The following is a 19,717-nucleotide window of genomic DNA, read 5'->3' on the forward strand; positions in this document are numbered from 1 at the left end:
TGGAGCACAGGAAACACATCCGAGCCCGGAGGCGGAAAAAAACAATCTAAGGATGGAGCCGATGCCCATGCGCACTATTGTCCAAGGGAGGAGTCACCTATCCTGTGACTTTCAAAGACTTTTCAGGACAAAAACAACTGCAGACATACGGGCCCAACACTACGTGGCGATCTATGCACAGTGTGTAATCTGCAGCTCATATGACTCGAACATGAAGTTATCGGTCTTTGGGTAAGTACTCTACTGGCAGAGTTAAGGTTCTGGGGGTAAGACTCAGGGGTCTCCCAGGTCGGGTAGGAACAGTCATTACACCCTCAGCAGTACAGGGGCAGCCAGGTGCACGGTGAGTAGGCCCAATGTTAGCCTATGGCGGGCAGGGGGCCTTTGGTTGGTGGCTGCTAGCATGCAGGCCACGCGGCTGTGGCATCTGAGCTCCTGGTCACTTACACAGGGCGAGTAGGGAAGTAGAATAGGACAGATGCTGCACTTCCAGTGGCACTCTGGCAGCTGGGGGCAGGGTGCTTTTGGGCCGTTTGGCACCCAATGTATTTTAATGAGCAATGTATTTTAATGTGAAAGCTGCAAGACGTACAAAGGCTACAAGCTCGGTGACAGATTCTTCAGGTGCGACCACCACTTTGAGAGGTAAATTGGGAAGCTGTAGGTTAGGTAGCCACCCAGGAGTTGGGCACCGGGGACCGTGGGGTGCTGAGTGCAAGGGTGTCGGGAAATCCTACCCTCAGCTAGTCGCGGTTGGAGGGGTCCCTGGTTGTGATGCTGCAGGCGTCGTCAGGAGTGCCGAGGAGGGTCCTTGGGTGCCGGATTAGTGGTCACAATCGCAGGGGGGGGACATCCTTGTGGTCTTTGTTCACTCAGGCACAGGCAGAGCTCGGCGGGTGCAGAGTGTGCTGGATTCGTAGTTCCTGGCTGGCACCAGGGGTTGTTGCTGTTTGAGCAGAACCACTGCTTGTGGGAGTCCCAGTCTTTAGATGAGCAAGGCAGTCAGGTCCTCCGGGGTTTTCAAGGTTGCTGACCACAGGAGACGCTCAGATTTAGCAGGAGCAGGTTTGAGGGTCGACAGGCCAGTAGGGCTGGGGCTAAGTCAGTGGGTGTCCTCCTCTTGTTAGCAGCTGCACGGCAGGTCTTCTTTCTTTTTCTTGCTGTTCTTGTTTCGGAATCGGGATCTGAGGAAGGAAGGTTCAGGGTGCCGCTAAATACTACATTTAGGGGCTTTACAGGTATGGGACGGTCATGTACCAATGGGTCCCTTTCCTGGGGTGAGTACACCCCCTATCCTGCTACTCTCCAGTGGGAGGGGGCAGGAGCCTGTCTCTGATTGGGTAGGGCTCCCCATCTTCAAGATGGCGGGAGCCCGGAGTTGTGCTTCACCTCGCCTCCCCCACCTGAGGGGTGGGGTTGGCAGAGGCCGGCACACCCCCTTTCCTCACTTAGGTTTTCCCGCCTGTCTTCCAGCCAGAGTGGGGGTCAGAACCAGTGGGGGCCAGTTGCTGAGTACAGCAAGTGGCCTGGAGAAGCTCGCAAAGGCGGCATGCCTCTGAAGCTTCTCTGCCCATCCTGGGGGAGGAGCTTTGGCACCTCGCCCCAGGATGTGCATTGTTTCAGGCCCCTGAGAGTAGCAGGCTCTCGACCCAGGGTCCAGAAACATGTCTGGTGGTGGCAGCCTCTGCAACCACTCAGTAAGGACACTGGGAGTTGGTTAGGTTTCAGTGGGCATCTCTAAGATGCCCCCTGTCATGCATTTGACATTAAATCCCACACTGTCATCAGTGTGGGTTTAATGTGCTGAGAAGTTTGATACCAAACTTTTGAGTCTTCAGTGTAGCCATAATGGTGCTGTGGAGTTTGTGATGACAAACTCCCAGCACCATATATTCTTAATGCCAGCACTGCACTTACAGTGCCCAGGAATGGACCTGGGTACTGCAGGGGTACAGGGCTCATGCACCTGTACCCACACCACTGGCATGCATTGGGCACCCAGCTAGAGGAGTGACAGATATGCCAGGGAAGTGTGTTGTGGACATGGCGCATAGGGATGTGTGCCACGTCGACTCTTTGTTTTGTTCTTCACCAAGACACTCAGCCTGCAAAGGCAGTGTGTGTGTCTCAGGGTACAGGACCCCTAAGGGTGGCACAATAAGTGTTGCAGCCCTTAGGGGTCTTCTCTGGTCACAGTGCCCTGGGTACCTAGGGTACCATTTACTAAGGGCTGACATGAGGCCAGAGATGCCAATTGGGTTTAGGTTTCAATACAGTTTTAGGGAAGGAACACAGGCCCTGGACACTTGATTAGCAGGAGCCCAGGGCACACTCAGTCAAAGTACATCAGCAAAAAGTGGGGGCATACCATGAAAGAACGATGGTACTTTCTCACACCTATCCTCTCTGGTACACCAGACAGAGGCCCAAGCCGAAACGCCGGACAAAAAAGGGCAGAAACACCACAGCACAAAGCCGCAGACGGCAGCCAATGCTGGTCCAGTGATGCAGCGGATACTGAAATTACAGAACCTGGAGCAGACAAAGATCAAAGAAACCGAACCAGCGGTATATAGTGACGCCAGGAAAGCTGAGGAAGCCGCATAGGGGAGTTCACACTCTCCCAGTGTAGGACAGAGCTATAAAATAGCTACAAGTACCCCACTTAAGGAAGACACATCCCAAAGAAAACATGGGAACCACTCTTAGGGAAAGAATCCCGCATCAGAGGACAAGAACATAAGGACCTGCGGTAAGAACCACAGATGGCTTATCAGTCAGCCAAAAAAGACACTATTGCCAGAGGGGCTGAACCAGCAGCCAACAAAAGAGAGGGGCCAACCTAGGGACGCCGAAGGCACGTCAAACCACACAGAACATACAGACGGGCCACTCAAAACACCAGATTCCAGGAAAAAGGTGGGATAAAGCCTCCCATCAAGCCCCAGAGGAACAACAAGCAAGCTTACGGAGGGAGATGGGGGACGGAGCCCCGCAAGGAGATGTTGAAAGGCAGAGACCGTGTGTGTGTTAAACAAAAGAACCCCATCCAAGGGCAGGTCAACTAGACGCTCCCTAATATTCTCAGGAAAAACACTATCCAGCCACCAAGCATGGCGACAGAGCCACAGAACCGGCCATAGCACGGCCAAGAGCATCAGCAACATCCAAGGCCGCACGGAGAATAAACGCAGCCAACTCCCGACCATCTAACACATGGTGCCGTAGATCAGCATAGGCACCTTCTTGGGAGACATTAGACAGAAGGTAATCTACAGAATCCCACAGCCTAGAGGTAGCCCTGGCTAACACACACGGTGTGTTGAGCACTTGCAAAGCAGCAGTGGAGGAAGTGGAGATGTTACGCCCCCATGAATCCAACCACCGGGCCTCCCGTGACGGAGGAAACCACACCAAAGGCAAGGAAGGAAAAGCAGTCTGCAGAAGAGGGCCCGAGTAGAAGGGTGGAAGGAAAGGCAGACTGGGTTGTGCGGAGCAGGACGGTGGCGGTGTAGGAGCGCCTGGGGCACTGGATTACCTGTGGCAGGACGCCCCCAAGCCCCAAAAGAGAGTTGTGGAGCGAAGCCTCAAATGGAATTAGCAGCTCCTGTCCATCAGAGCCCTGGTGGAGAACTTCCAACAGATGATCAGTAGGGAATTGGGCGACGGTGTCATCCATCGGCAAAATGCAAGCGGCCGTGGAAATAGCCCGAACAAAGGCAACACTGGCCTCCGTAGGCTGCCGCAGGGAGAAAGCAATTCCTCCGTGGGCGACGGCTGTAAACTAAGCCTTCTGTCCCCAAGTCCAGCCGGAGGAATAAACAGCCAGCCCCTGAATGGTAGGGGATCCACAGATGAGTGGGGAACCTGAGCAGCCCCTGGGGAAGACCGAAAAGCCAGCAGAGCAACCAACCGCGAGCTGCGGAAGAGAGGGCCCGAGGGTTGAGGCGACGGGGATGGCGAGGAGCCCTCTCCAGAAGACGCTGGTGAAAAAGCAACAACGTGACGTGTTGTCTCCGGAGAAGAAGAAACCAGGAGATGACGAACCTCCGGAGAGGAAGGAACCTCTGGAGAAGAGTCGACGCAGGCACAGTGCCATGGAGTCAGCCACAGGCGCCGGCTCGACGTCGATTGGCGACGGAATGGACCACAGCGGCGCTGAATCGACCTCCACCACCACGTGCTCTCTAGGAGAATGGGACGGAGGCGGGGCTGGTTTGGCTAAGGAACAGCACCAAAAAGGCACCGGCTCGACCTCACACGAGGCAGCTGCCTGCGTAGAGGACCAATAGGGACTCGGGAAAGCACCCCTGGCCCCGACCTCCACCCGTGGCATCGCCAGGACCGGGGAGGAAATCCTTTGGCGCCGATAAGGTGCCGGCTCAGCCTCTGGCGAGGCAGCCGCCTGTTCAGAGCACCAAGGGGGACTCGGGGACAAGCCCTGAGTCCCGGCGACCTCCTGCGACGCCACAGGGAATCCCAATAGGGATTTGAGGCGAGGCAGGGACGTCGTGGGTCAAAGAGGGGTGCCCCGAAGGACTGCACCTCAACGACATTCCCCTCCTACAACCTGAAGCTGAACCTGCTGGCGCCGGGGTCGAAGCCGCTGGCGACTCCGCAGAAGGCCCCGCGCGAGGCAAGGGATCTGTGGACGTCTCAGAAGGTGGAGGATGGGCCAAAGAAGCCTCCAGAGCCTCAGCATAGGCTTTTATTTGAGCCCTAGTCGCCCGACGCTGGGGAACAGTGGGTAGGGTGGCGACAGGCGAGGGTGCGCATCCCAAGGGGAACCCGCGCCCTAAGCCGAACGAGGACAGGGCCTTGGAGAAAGGGGAACAGCCTTGTCACGAGAAATCTATTCGCACAGTGGGCAGATGGGTGGGTTCTTAAAGAATCTGCAGCTAGATAGTCACTACCAGATAAGACATTACCGAAGGTAAGCAACTTCTTCATCAGATAGAGACTTCTAGCGGGAGATTACTTACCTTCTGAATAGAAACCCAAGGAACACCTCCCTGGATGTGGGTCTGTGGACCAATTTCATACGAGGAAGTCCTGCAGGACTGAACGGGAAAAATGCCCACCCAAAAGAAGCCGAGTGGCCAGGCAGTAGTTTTCTGTGAACATGTGCAAAGTAGCCCACATTGCTACCTAGCAGATATCCAGGAACAGAAGTTCACGTGCTAATACAGTGATAGCAGCTTTAGCACTGGTGGAATGAGCATGCAATCCCTCAGGACATTGCTTTTTGGCCAATGTTTAGCAGATCATGATACAGAGCAGGACTCATCAGGACATGTTTTGCTTCTGCAAGGCACGTCCTTGCTTAGCTCTGGCATACCACATGAAGAGTTGGTTGTCTACCTGGAACTCTCGTATGCGGTCAGTGTAGAACGACAATACCCTTTTTGGTCCAGATGTTGAAGTCGCTACTCTTTCTTAGAGGGATGTGATAGATTGGCCAAAGAAAAAGAGATTGGCGGGCGGGGGGGCAGTGAATGAGAATCCATCTGTCTTTCTGTACGCCATGCAAAATTAAAGAGGATGATGGACGGAGTGTTAAACATTGCAAGCACTCATCCCTAGTCAACTGGTCTGGTTTAATCCATCATCACTCTTTAGCTCACTCCGATACCCCAGTTCAAACATGGCCATATGCAAATCAGTCTGACCCTGTGCCTCATGGGAACAGTCCAGCCCGAACTGCCAAGCTATGTTTTCCCTGGACCGGAAACAAGCATCCCGGGAAGGTTTCTGGCTAATCAGCTATCAGCCAGGCTAGCTTGAATCCTGTGGAAAAGTAAGCAAGGGACCCACATCTGGGCATACCCTGCCAACTTAGGGCTAACAAAGCAAAACCAAAGGGGATGATTTGCCTCGATTGCAAAACTGCAGCGGTTCCTTGCTGAGGTTCCATATCTACATTCTGGCGTGGAGAGTCATACGCTTGTAGAAAGCATTCCTTCTGTTCATGAAATGGAGTCTGGGACAGGTGCTCATGGACAAAACCATCACCATGTGGTACTGAAACAAACAGGGTATGTGTCATGGAACCTGTGCCAGGAGGTGGTACACTTCTGACAGTGGCAGGATCACCAAGACATTTACCTGGTGGTGAACCAGGTGGAAGGTTGTTGAATGATAGGGCAGATGTGAAGATCCTCCAGACACCAAAGTATGTAAAAAAGATTCTGTATTCAAGAAGGACTTCTAAAACCCCAGCCTGCTAGTCTCAGCTACAGCATTGGGTCCAGAGTAACTTTTATATCAATCAAAGGAATACATTCCACAGTGAACTTTCATAAATACATGATTCCATAAATCTGATGTCACAGCTGTAATGATGAAGGGGACTCACAAGAAATTCATTACAATGGCTAAAGTAAGATGTTAAACACAGAATACCACAGCAGACAAGCTCAGCTACGGTGCCTAGTGGATCATGAGTGGCGTTACACCCAGAGGTGACAAGGCCTCGTCCGCGAACTTGGCTCAATCTGTTAAACACCACAAAGAACGTGCAATGCCAGCACATTGGACATTTTAGAGGAGACTCTCGCTCAGATGCGTTTCGCCTAGAGAGAACTTCGAACTCCTGTATGCCTTTCCACCAATACTACTCATGCCCAGAGTTCTCAAGAAGATCAGTATCGACTAGGCTGAAGCCATCCTAGTGGCTCCAGATTGAGCCCGGAGAGTTTGGTATCCAGAACCCCAGGCCTATGCATCGGTCCTCCAGTGAGGCTGCCCCTCTGGGAGCTCCTGCTATTGAGGAAGCAGAGTAGGCTTCTACACCTAGGGCTTTCCAATTTCCACCTTCATGCTTGGAGATTGAGTAGAGACAGCTGAACACCTTCGACTTTCCTCCAGAGGCGATTTGTGTCATATTGGCAGCCGGGTTCCACAAAAACTGTATATGCTTGTCATTGAGACAGCTTTGTTGGTTGGTGTGGCACGTCATATTGATTCCCTCCAGGCCAAACTATCTGACGTGTTATTAGTTTTGTCCCTAGCCCAGCAATACCATGCTCTAGACATAGTTAAAGGGTACATTTTGGCTCGTTTGGCTGTTTTGGGGTTGCCATATCAGCCTTTTTTGTTTAAATCTCCAACTGCTATGTGCCGTTTGAAAGGTTTACATTTGTTTTCTTCCTCTGTCAATGCATGGTAGGACCTTGACTTGATTCTTATGTTTCTAAAGTGCACTCCATTTCAGTTGATTCACAGCTGCCCTTTACGACTTCTTTCCCTCAAGAGTATTCCCCATTGCCTTTACATCAGCACAGTGGGTGAGTGAGCTTTAGCTCTGCGTCAACCTGCCATACACCACCTTCATTACAGACAAGCTGCTCTGTGGATGTGTGCATGCTTTTTATCAAAAGTTGTGACGCTGTTCCAAGTCAGTCAAAGCATCACCTTGCTGGAGACTCCATCCCACGGACACCATAAAAGCGCTGAGTATCTACACAGATTGTATAAAAAAACATCAGTTGGGCGATCAATTCTTTGTGGGGTTCCCTGGATCGAAGAAAGGAAATGCTGTGCAGAAGAGCATATCTGGCTGGATTATAGCCGGCATTAAGATCTCCTACACACTGGCTAAAAAGCAGCCTCTGGAAGGACTGCGTGTCCATTCCACCAGGGCCGAAGCTGCTACCAAAGCATTAACATGCACAATCCCTGTCTTAGACATTTGTCAGGCAGCTACATGGGGGTCCCTCTTGAAGTTCACAAAGTATTATTGTCTGGATGGTCAGGGTTGCTGAAAGGGGACCTTTAACTGCATGGTCCTGTAGGACTTTGTGCTTTGAGTCAAGTCAGATCCTCCTCCAAAAATGTGTTATCTATTCATCAGGCGAGGAATCTGCGACAAGATGTCTCTTTGAGAAGAGCAAGTTATTTACCTTTGATAATGTTCTTTTTGGTAGAGACTCTAGCTGCAGATTCCTCACTGACCCTCCCATCCTCCGCGCTCTGTGGCTGGACTCTATACATTATGGAGATCCCAATTCTAGCAATCTGCAAACTGGTGAGATTCATGTTCCTTTGGGGGCTCCGAATCGGGGGGTACAGAAACTATGAAAAGCAATTGAAATTGGCACACAGGATAGGTGTCTATATAGGCTGAGTGTCATTTCTGGAATGGAATCACATTGATGTAGAGCCATGCAGTGCCACCTGCTACCACACAGATTCTGTTTGAGTTTACAGATCTAGTCTGACGCCTGTGGAATAATCAAAAGGTGACGAATCGGGATCTAGATGCTCTCTCTATCAGAAAGAGAGTTATTGAACACCGCAGAAAAATTGGAAAAATATTGAGGTGTCTTAAAGACGAGAGAGAGCACTCCAGATTTGTGTTTGATGGAGTTGAAAGAAAATAATTGATGGCAGGTTACAGGAGTGGCATCTATATAGGATCTGCATGTCATTTCCAAAGCATCTGTGCACAGCTGCCCAGCACCACTTGCCATTGCGCAGAGGTACTACTGAAGTGTTTTCAGATCCAGTCTGACACCTGGGGAATACTTAAAAGACGAGAAATCTGCAGCTAGAAGTCTTTATCAGACTAAATAACAAATAATGATTAAGTGCATCACAGATGTGATGAATGAATTGTCACTTATACAATAGAGGCCCAACAATATATTATGCAACACTATTGGCCGTCAAACACCAAAAATCTAAACACTGAGATATAGAGCTCTGGAAGGTAAGACATATTAGAAAAAATCTAATTCTGTAAGTGGAACAATTCTTCAAGTTTTCTACAAGTGCAACTTCCAATTGTTGTACTAATCTTTTGCTAAATGCATACTTGGTCAACACAAGTTTTCAACCCAGTACAAGTGGACTTTAACAGATATCCAATATTTAGTAATAACTGCATAATTTCTTTCAAATAAATGTTATTATCACAAACAAAAAAATGGATACTAATAAGATAAGAATTACCTCCCACAAGTAACAAAGTAGGCTTACCCAAGTTTTTTCACATACTCCAGATATCCTATAAGGATTTCATGATATACAGCTGTTCGAAGGCATCGTGGTCGAAAGAAGTGTATGCTATCTAAATATGATATGTACACACGTCTGTTGGAAAAAGATAAAGAGAACACATGATGTTAACTATGCAATATCATGAAAAACAGGGAAAAGTCTTGCAGATGTAGTAAAATATGTGACTATGTTAAGTTAGACAAACTTATGGCTGGGAAAATAAAAAGAAAGCAAGCATGGATACACAATTAGTGTCAAAATAAGCATGTCACTAGCAAAAACAATACTGCTCTGGGCTGAGCTATATGAAACTGCTATAGCAACAAGCACATATCTCAAACAGGCTGGCGGAAAAAAGATTGTTTTTTAAATGGGTTGATCAAAAGCCAGATATATTTGACAGCTGCAAAACCAAGGACTAAAAATCATGTTTCTCTACATTGTTAATGTGCAATACTATATCACTAACACCCACCGGTGTGCCAAGCTTTACAAGTCACGCTTCATCTACCATATCTACGCTGATATTATTGATCAGAATGATAAGGGTGGGATACCTGGTATTAGGAAGTGGACACTCCGAACCATACTCTTGTACATGCATCCCAAAGAAACACACATCCACACCGTCAATCTCTTCAAAGGCAAACAATGCTTTGGTTCGATAAGGAAAGGAGTCTGACATCTCTCCAGAATCCACAAACCTGAAGGGACAAGAAAAGACAAGATTTGTAATAACCGATCACAAGTACAACAGAGTTAACTAACATTTCACCTGTGTTGTGGAGAAGTGTGGTTCACTGGTTAGAGGAGGCATACCCTGAAGCAGAGGTCAGACCCGGGACCAGGGTTCAATTCCCGACGCGGCAGGGTCTTGAGCCCAATTGTCCACGGACTCGATAATTCTCGCTTTGGTGCCCACTCTAAGCATGGGTTCACACTATGCAGCTCTGGGCATTAAGCTTGCTTAATCTCCACAACGGCCCCCCCGCGGCGGGATGCCTGGCTTTCACCTTGGGGATGCCCAGTACGGGTTATCTCACAGGGAAAAGCCAGGACGGGTTCCCTATACAAGCGCCGAGATGCCCTAGGGTAAGTCGAGCGCTATATAAGAACACACATACATACATACATAGAGAATTCTCAGAACAAGATTAACCAGGATCCTTGGCAGGTCAAGGATCCCTTAACACTTTTAAATAAGACGCAGTGACAACAGCATCAAATGCATCCTATTACTTTTTGCATTTCAATTGGCTAACGCTATACCATATACTCTTAAGTGCATTATAATCCTCGCGGTTATTGCTAACTTTGGCATAGCATTATCAAAACATGTCGTGTAAGGTGTCATACGCTTTGGAATACTACCCCCTCGCCAGTTCTGGCGACAGGGGTAGCATTCCATCCTTCTAGAGGGATAAGACATGTATGTAACTGTAACCCCGGTTAAAGTTAACCCGAGCCTCAGCATCACAAAATGGATGCTGCTGCCACAGACAAGTCTGACCTCCTGCTGCTGGGAGTCCTTCCAGCAACGGAGGCCTGGACAAAGGATTTCCTGCCTGGGGAGGTGCCAGCACCGCCCCAGACAGGACTTTGTGTATCCAGATAGGCAGGGCTGAAAGGAATGAGACATGCCTGGGGCACACAAGGTGTCCCTGTACATACCCCGGTTCAAACCAGTTGCTGGGGCACTCCAGCCCCAGCGCGAAACCGGACAAAGGATAGGGGGTGTAACCATCCCCCTTCCTGGTCCCACCCATGGAAGGGACCTAGTCACTAGTACAGCCCCCCTTAGCAGAATAAAGGTAGGAGCTGGTCCCATTCCAAATTAGATTATCCTGAACAACTCTACAAAGAAGAAACTCTGGACTTCGACGTTCGGCTCCACAGACAACTGAAGTTATCTCCCTTATGGCCAAGCAGTGACCACCCTGCATCTGCAGGCACCATCAAGCGTCCTAGCGGTTCACTTTGGCGTCCTTCCTGGTGGAACCAGATTTCAGAGCCTGACGAGACCCGGACTTCCAGACCTCTCCGACCTGAACTCACATCTGCAGCACAGCTGAGATCCGTGGGTGCGACGAGACACGTGGGACCGGCCATCTTGAAGAAACTGAACTTTGCTTCCAGCATGACCTCCGAGGCACCCTCGAGAAAGTGCTTTGGGGATTGAGAAGCCCCAGCCCGCGCAGCTCCTACACCGAAGACTAGCCCTCCAGCCTCCACGAGATCTGCGTGGGGCCTTTCTGCCTGGTTGTTGCTCGACGCTTTGTCTGGTCACTTGCCGGCTGGCTTGTGGCCTCCTAGACGACGAACTTTGAAAACTACACCGCTGGTCTGGTTGCTCCAGACTGGCCCTTGCTTCCTTCCAAAAGAGAAGTACCCCGGACCCTCCTGGTACGCACCAGACGCCATCTTCACTCACCGCATGGGTTGCCTTTGCCAAGGCCTGTTGACTCCGATCTGGGAACAGACACCACCGACAGCGAGAGCCTGCGTGGGACAGCTCGTGCCTCCATCCTGGTCGTCGAAGACACCTCCTGATTCATGTGGCTGCAGAGTCAAGTGTCACCTCTTCACCTGATCGCGACAACATCATCTGGTTCCTTCCTGGTTCCACTCCGGTCACTGGCTAGTGACTGTGAACATTGTCCCCTCTGCTTTCAGGTTTCCATCTTCCTCGATCTGCCCATGGATCACTCCGGACATCTTCCTCCTTGTCCAAGGCTCCATTGACTTCAACGCAGAAACCCGACACACTTTCACACCTATGCACCCGCAGCCAGTGGGTGAGGTAACAAGAGCATTTCGGTGATCATAGGTAGATTGCCTCTCCTAGTGTCCAGGTATCCTGTAGTTTCAGTCTCAACCAGTCGGAACTGTCTTTACTTACCTATTTCGTAATTTGTTTTTGCCAATTGACTTTGCATTGGAACCCGCGTGTGCGCTCTAACACTGCACACGCGTCCCGTGGGCCTCCTGCTCCTTACCTAAGGTTAGGGTAGTGTAGCCCCAGCGATTCTACAGCCTCTGGGAATCCTCATTTCTTCTATCGTTCTACTTATACCATTTACTTAGTATATGGTTTGCCGTGCCCCTAGGGCACCATTGTAATTTGTGCGACTTACTGTATTTTTCTGAAGAGTATTGTTATGTGCTTAGCCCTCTGATCTCATAAAGAGTTCAGAGGTGTTTGTTAGTAATAAATATATTGTTTATTTTCATAACAACCTGTGTGGTGTCCTTTCATCTGGTATTCAAGGGGTTATATGTGGTAAAACAGTTGGCTTCACATGCCAAAAGAGTTTAGCCTAAGACTGCTTTGTCCAATGCTACCATTAGGATAGCTGGTCTATAAGGTTGACTTACAACCAATCACCATAAGGGTTGTTTGGACTGATACAAGGTGATCACTGGAACGAGTGAGCATCATATATCAGGCCAACTTCTCACAGAGGGGAGGAATGCTTTCAGTGCAAGTCGGATCGCCCGCAGCTCCAGAAGGTTGATGTGGAGCCGGGAGTCTGCCGGAGACCTGAGGCCTCTGATCTCCGTCTTTCCCATGTGGCCCCCCCAGCCCAGGAGGGACGCATCCGTCACGACTACGTGCTCCGGTTGGGGTAGGGAGAGGGATCTGCCGCTAACCCAGTAGCAGTCCGTGAGCCACCACTGCAACTGTCTCGCAGTGCCCTCTGAGATCAGGATGTGGTCGGACAGGTTGCCTTGATGCTGGGCCCACTGAAACTTCAGGTCCCACTGCAGAGCCCGCATCCGCTACCCGGCGTGATGCACCAGAATGATCAGGAGGCTATCAGTCCCAGAAGCGGCAGCGTCAACCTGACCGACATTCGGGATAAAGGCTGAAAGATCGGAATCAGAGCCTGAATATCCCGAACCCGCTGTTCGGGAGGATAAACCTGAGGCCGAGTCCAGAACAGCTCTGATGAAGAGGAGCTTCTGAGAGGGACACAGGTGTGACTTCGGCACATTGATGGAGAACCCCAGCAGGTGCAGGATGTCGGCCGTAGTCTGGAGGTGGCTGACTACTGCCTGGAGCGAGCCCGCCTTCAACAACCAGTCGTCAAGATAGGTGAAGACTGGCACCCCCAATCTGCGCAGATGAGCTGCGACCACCGCCATTACTTTTGTGAACACCCGAGGGGCGCTGGTAAGGCCGAAGGGGTGCACGGTAAACTGAAAGAGCTCAAGGCCTATCGTGAACTGCAGGTAGCGCCGGTGGGCCAGCAGCACGGGGATGTGAAAATAAGCGTCCTGCAAGTCAGACGCCACCATACAGTCTCCAGGGTCTAGGGCAGCTAAGACCTGAGCCAAAGTCAGCATCTTGAACTTCTTCCGGAGGAAGCCGTTGATGTTCCGCAGGTCCAAGATGGGACGTAGGTCCCCTTTGTCCTTCTTGGGAACCAGAAAGCAGCGGGATTAACAACCACACCCTACTTCTGGCCCAGGAACGCGTTCGATGCCCCCCTTGGCCAAGAGGGCCGTAACTTCCTCTTGCAGAAGTTGCAAGTGATCCCCCGACACGCGGTGGTATCGCGGTGGCATGGCTGGAGGGGTCGCCTCGAAAGGGAGGGAGTAGCCCCTTCAGACGATTTGCAGCACCCACCTGTCCGATGTGATGGTGCGCCAGTGGAGGAGGTGATGGCGAACCCTGCCCCCCACTGGTGTTGTATGGACCTGAAAGCTCGGACTAGGAAGGCTTTGAGGCGGATGCTGCAGGGGTGGATGTGGACTGGCCTCGCCGCTGTCCCCTGGCACCGCCACGGCGATTACCACGTCCGCCGCCGCGCTGGATGTTAGTCTGCGGCCCGTGGCTGGCAGGACATGAGGGGGCCACGAAAGGAGCGAAAGGCAGAAGTTTGTTGGTGCTGGCCCAACAGGCCCAAGGACTTGGCCGAAGCCCTGGAGTCCTTGAAACGCTCAATCGCACTGTCTGCCTTGTCGCCAAAGAGGCGACAGCCATCAAACAGCATGTCCATGAGGGAATTCTGGACATCAGCCGAAAAGTTGGCGGACCTCAGCCAGGCGTGGTGGCGAACCGTCACCGTCGTGGAAATCGCCCTGCCCAGCGAGTCCGTGGTATCCAGCCCACATCGGAGAGAATACCGTTCTGCATCTCGCCCTTCTGCAAGGGTTTGAGCAAGTTTGACCCGGGCCTCCTCCGGCCAACCTGGCAGCACTTCCGTGACCGTGTCCCACTGAGAGTTGGTATAACGGCCCAAAAGGCAAGCGGTTTTGACCGAACGCAACCCCAAACTAAGTGAGTGTTAGACGGGGACCCGGAGGGTCGGCCGAGGACAGGGGGAGAGGCCTCCAGTGAGGGCCGTCTCCAGCGATCGTACAGACGAGTAACTTCCCCCCCCACAGATGGACACCACACAAGGATGAGGTCAACACTCTTTATATACGATTCTTGAAGCAAGGTTATCAGCGATACAGTGAGGTCGGGACACGAGGGTCCTCTCAATTCTAGTCTCTGTAGGGGAAAGGGTAGCGGGACAGTCTTGGTACCGGTCCGGTACAGATGGGGCAGGAGGGGAGCTCACAATCCGCGAGCTCGGAGGTCTGGAAGGTCGGGCCGCAGCAGCGCCAGCAGGCTAGAGCGATGGTTCACAAGGATGGGCCGCGCCAGCGCCAGCAGGTCCCGACGAAGGTGTAGGTTGCAGAGGGCCGCGGCAGCGCCAGAAGGCAAGAGCGATGGTTCACAAGGATGGGACGCGGCAGCGCCAGCAGGTCCAGACGAAGGTGTAGGTTGCAGAGGGCCGCGGCAGCGCCAGCAGGCAAGAGCGATGGTTCACAAGGATGGGCCGCGGCAGCGGCAGCAGGTCCCGACGAAGGTGTAGGTTGCAGAGGGCCGCGGCAGCGCCAGCAGGCTTCGGAGGTAGTTCACAAGGCAGGGCTGCGGCAGCGCCAGCAGTCCGTCAAGGATGAGTTCTTCAAGGTGTCTCTCGACTCCAGGATACAACTGCCCTCCTGCTCTGGAGCTGCCCCAGTTATAGGTCTGGTCTCCTTTGATGTCCGGACCCTCGCACTTGGAGGTCGGGAGGTCCGGGAAGAGGGAGTCCAGACACCCAGCAGGGGGGTGGAGCCAGCGCCCGGGGAGACCGGGGGCGATCGGCACCTGGCGGGGGAGAGCCATCGACACTCCTTTCTCCCAATGACCCGCCAAGTGGTCTCTTCACCTCCTGGGTGGATGGTGGTGCCTCGATGTCGGGGCCTGGCCAGGCCCAGGGTTGGGGTCGAGCTGGGGCCACGCGGCCTCGTGGTGCAGTGTCCAAGATGGCGGCTGGGCCGGGGCAATGCTGCTGATGGAGGCCCGGGCCAGCCGATGTCGGGGTGTTCGGGAGCTGGCGTCCCGTTGGGGACGGGTTGCGGGTTGCTTCTGTGGGTTGCCGGGGTGGTTCTTCTGGGGACACCGGGAGAGCCGGTGCTCGGGCCTTAATATGCGGGGAGGGAGCGGCCCCTTCACGAGGCCTGTCCAACAGTGAGGAGAACAGCTTCTTTCCGAACTGCTCATCCCTTTTGGATTGCCGATCAGGTGGAACAGTCGGGAATGCAGTCTGGGAGTTAAAGGCCTGGATAACCAGGCTCTTGGGGTGGGGTGGGGTGGGGTGGGTGGATAGGAAGCTAGGGTCGCCTGGGCCAGGCGGTGGCGCCTGGCCACGTTCCGATTTACAGGGGGACCTGTAGCGGGGCCTGGACCAAGTGCCCAACAGAAAGTCAGTAAGGGCCTCATTAAACTGTAGTAGAGGCTCCGAAGAGCTTGCCTGCGGTTTAAGGACCTCGGTGAGGAGGTTAGGCCAAGTTCAATAGCCAAGGCCATGGCTGCCCTCCTCAGCACCACACTGAAAGCAGCCCCCTCCTCCGTAGCCACGGTAGGAGGGGAGACAAAGCCAGTGTCGGGCGAAGTGTCCAAACCACTGGCCTCCCCTAGATCCACTGCCCAGTCCTCATACAACTGGCACTCTTGTGCCAGAGGGTCCTCTGACCCCTCCCAATCTCCTTCGCCTCCCATCTCCTGATACTCAGGTTCAAAGGATGGGGCCGGATCATAGAATTGCTCTTCTCTCTGTGTTGAATGCGGTGTCTAGCGACGCCGGTCCGGCTCCAGATCCGGACCGGGGGTAGGACCTGGGACGATGTCGTCCGGGGCGACACCCTGGGAGTCGGCGGAGGGGTCGTAAGGTCGAACAGCGGTGACCTGGATCTAGAGGGGCCCTGCGGCGTCGGGTCCGTAGTCGTCGACAGCGCCGGGGCCGAAGTAGTCGACGGCGCCGGGGCCGAAGCACCAGGCCCGCTTGGGCTCCCAGTCTGGGCAGCGGGGCCCGAAGGCGCCAGAGCGGGACCCGGCGGAGGAGAGAGCAACGTCATGGCCATGAGGAAGGCATTGATGATCTCCGTCGTCACGTTCAGCCAGGGACCGGCGGATATGGAGCTGGCAGCGGCGCTTGTGGCTCCGGCGGAGCCGCCCGAACTCCCGGCCACATCGCGCGAGTGTCGGGGGGAGTCGGAAGAGCGATGTCGTCTGCCGACTGCCTGAGCTTTAGGCATTTACGGGAACGCTCCTGCCTAGCCTTCGATGTCAAGGCCCGGCAGTCGGGGCTCGACTTTTCGTCATGGTCGGTCCCAAGGCAATACAGGCACCGGTGATGGGGGTCGGTAACCGGCATCAGTCAGTTGCAATCGGCACAGGGCTTGAACCCGGCATCTCTACCGGCACCGATAGTCTTACGACTCTAAAACAGGATCAAAAAGATCGAAAAAGTTAGTCAAAAAGTGACTAAGGAGTACTGCTTTTTCCGGATCTGCTCTTGCTGGCGCGCAAAAAAGAAGAACTGACGTCAGCGCGCGAAGGCGGCGTCTAAGTACTCCGGCGAGGTCATCCCGGCGCCAACGACGCCGAACCACAGACGATGCCTACCGACACGCAGGGGTACTGCTACGTAAAACTTTCCGGCTCCAGTCTGACGCCTGGGGATATTCTAAGGTAAGGAATCTAACACTAACCTGTTTCTTTCAGATGCACAGTTTAAGGTCTTAGATTTGTGACTCAACCCCAGACACATCTGATGGGGATCACAGATGTTTGTTTGTGACAGTCGGTGCAAAAAGTAAAACCCATCATTTTGGGGGGAGACATTCACTGCACACTTTGAATTTTTAATCAAAATTATGAGGTACATGATTTTCAGAGAGGAGAGGGAGTTCAGGATCAGTGTCCGGTGGTGAGGAAAGAAAGGAACTGACAGCATGTGGGAGTGGCACCTTTATAGGCCCTGCGTTTAATTTCAAGGACAGTGTCAGTGCGGAACCATGCGGTGCCACACACCTAGGAAATATTCAAAATATGAGAAATCTGTGGCTAGAGGTTATCAGAAAATAAATGATATTCCGAACAAATGTATTATCCTAAACAGTAGTGGAGAAATATTTTCTTTTGTGCAGCATACCAAATCCACATAGTGGACATATGTGCTTTATGCAAGATTTGCCTGCTCTCCTCCGGGAGATGAAGGTAATTAACTCAAGAACCTCAGGTGCCATTTTGCTATATTCAACTCACCAGGATCTGGGTGCCTGAGCTGACCCTGATGCAGAGTCACACGGTCTGGTGTGAGTGGTAGCTTCTCGTGGGAATGTAAAGACATGTCTAGCAGCGTGGCAAACCAAGGCAGTCTCTCCGAAAGTTGATGCCAAAAGAATGAGGGTGATAGATACTTGCCACATTTTTCTCACTACGACTGGGCTCAGAGGCAGTGTAGGAAATGCATAACTAGACATCCCTGACCAGTTCATTCATGGTGCACTGCCTATGGACTGTGGGAACCTGGAGAGGAAGTTTTACTCATTTTGCATTCTGAGCAGCGGCGAGCAGATTGGTCATAAAAAGGCCCAATTTTTAAAACAATACTTGTGAAGTACTTTGAGATTCATTTCCCATCCTGCTTAATAGGTCCACAAAATTATTGTTTATTTCTGGGAGATGCACTGTTAGTAGAAGAATGTGATTCTTAATGGCCCAATGCCAATTAATTTGAGCTTCCCTTGCTTCTGGATGTAGAACATCACTTTCAAGTTGCCTGTCTTGAGTACTATTTTGTCTCAAAAAAGAGGGAGAAATGCCTAGTGTGACAAGTGTTTTCACTGTGATCTTCATGCAGGTGATGTGGCGTTCCAGTTGCTCTTGTATTTAAGCTTACTTAACAACCCTGTGGTTGGTATATACTCCCCAACCTACAACTGAGGCACATGTAGTAATGATCACCTGTTATACCTGTCACACTGGTGTCTGAGTGTGTGCTAGGCATTGTTGGCAGCTGTTACATTATGATCTAATTGCCAAGGTAAAGAAAAACATGAATACTGTTTTTGTGCAGGTTCATACCACCACTGCTAGACATCTGGTGAACATCCTGTGGGCCATCATCACATCAAAAGGCAGAACCTTGAAATTTGTTTTTGTTGCCTTGTCAAAAAGTAGCGCAGGTAGTAATGGTAATCACGATGGATGGAGATGTGAAAATAGATGTATTTCGTGTCTAGTGTGGCCATGTTGTCCACTTCTAAAAGAAGGGGGATGGTCATCTTGAACTGCTGCAACAGAAAGCACCAGTTGGGGGCTCTTTAGATCTAGGGTCAGCTGGAGGGCTCCATCCTTTTAGGGATTTAAGTGAGTACACCGGATAACCCAGTTGGTGTGCAAGTACTGGTTCTATGGTGCCCTTGGTGAGGAGGGCCTGTACTTCCTGTAGCAATAGTCTATGTGGTCTTGACTCATTGAAAGGTGACATGGTGTAGAGCTAAGCCATACTAGTTCCGTACTACTGGGAGGACCCATTTGCCAGGGGTTATTTGCTGCCACTGTGGCAGAAATAACCTCAACCTTTCAACCACAGGTCGTGAGTGATCAGATGGACTAACGGGCAAAGTGCTTCTGTTCATGCTTCAACTGTTGCTGCGGTATCTGCCTTTACAGTATAACCTGGAACCCTGCAAGTACAGAAAGGACTGCTGCTGATGCTGTTAGCCCTGCCTCAGAGGTTTTGTTGTCTTGTTTTGCAATCACCTTGGCATTTTAGAGACTCTTTTTTATCTTTTCCAATATGGAATTGGCCAGCCGTCAGATGGATGCACCGCACTGAACAGGACACCGATTACGTGCTGCTACACCTCTGACCTACAGCCTGATACCTGTAACCAAAAGTGGCATCTGAGATGGGCACTTGTGTTAATTTCCTTCAAGCCAGTATTGGAGGAGTCTAGGGCACACCTGATTGTTGCATTAGAGATCACTGACCCTAGTCCTCACAGATTTTGGAAACAATTTGGCAGAACGTTGTTTCCACAGCTTCGTATAATCTGCAATCAGTCTTTGGAAGAAGGTGTAGTCCCAGCTGCATGGAAGCAAGCAATGGTTTTTCCGTTGCTAAAAAAGCCATCGCTGGATCCTACACTACCTGCCAGCTTCAGGCCGATCTCCCTCCTCCCTTTCCCAATAAAGATCTTGGAAAAGACAGTCAGCAGAACCCTATCTAAACATCTAGAGGACAATCAGTTGCTGGACGCATTCCAATTTGGGTTTCGTCCACCACATGGGACTGAAACGGCATTGACCACAGTGATGGACAATCTTCGATTGCGCGCCGACAGAGGGGATGCGTCGATCCTCATCCCTCTGGATATGTTGGCGGCT

General features: G+C 51.8%; 1 protein-coding gene across 1 annotated transcript in view; it reads right to left on the bottom strand.

Annotated features, from left to right (window-relative positions):
• CREBBP (CREB binding lysine acetyltransferase) overlaps window positions 1–19,717 on the bottom strand; it is a 1,189,106-nt gene that overhangs the window by 302,977 nt on the left and 866,412 nt on the right. Inside the window, exons 18-19 of the mRNA XM_086939791.1 lie at window positions 9,558–9,704; window positions 8,980–9,093 (exon numbers count right to left, since the gene is read on the bottom strand). Coding sequence (XP_086795917.1) covers window positions 8,980–9,093; window positions 9,558–9,704 — 261 coding nt within the window. The remainder of the gene's footprint in view (window positions 1–8,979; window positions 9,094–9,557; window positions 9,705–19,717) is intronic.

The sequence above is a fragment of the Lissotriton vulgaris genome, chromosome 10, assembly GCF_964263255.1.
Source record: "Lissotriton vulgaris chromosome 10, aLisVul1.2, whole genome shotgun sequence".
NCBI classification, from domain to species: domain Eukaryota; kingdom Metazoa; phylum Chordata; class Amphibia; order Caudata; family Salamandridae; genus Lissotriton; species Lissotriton vulgaris.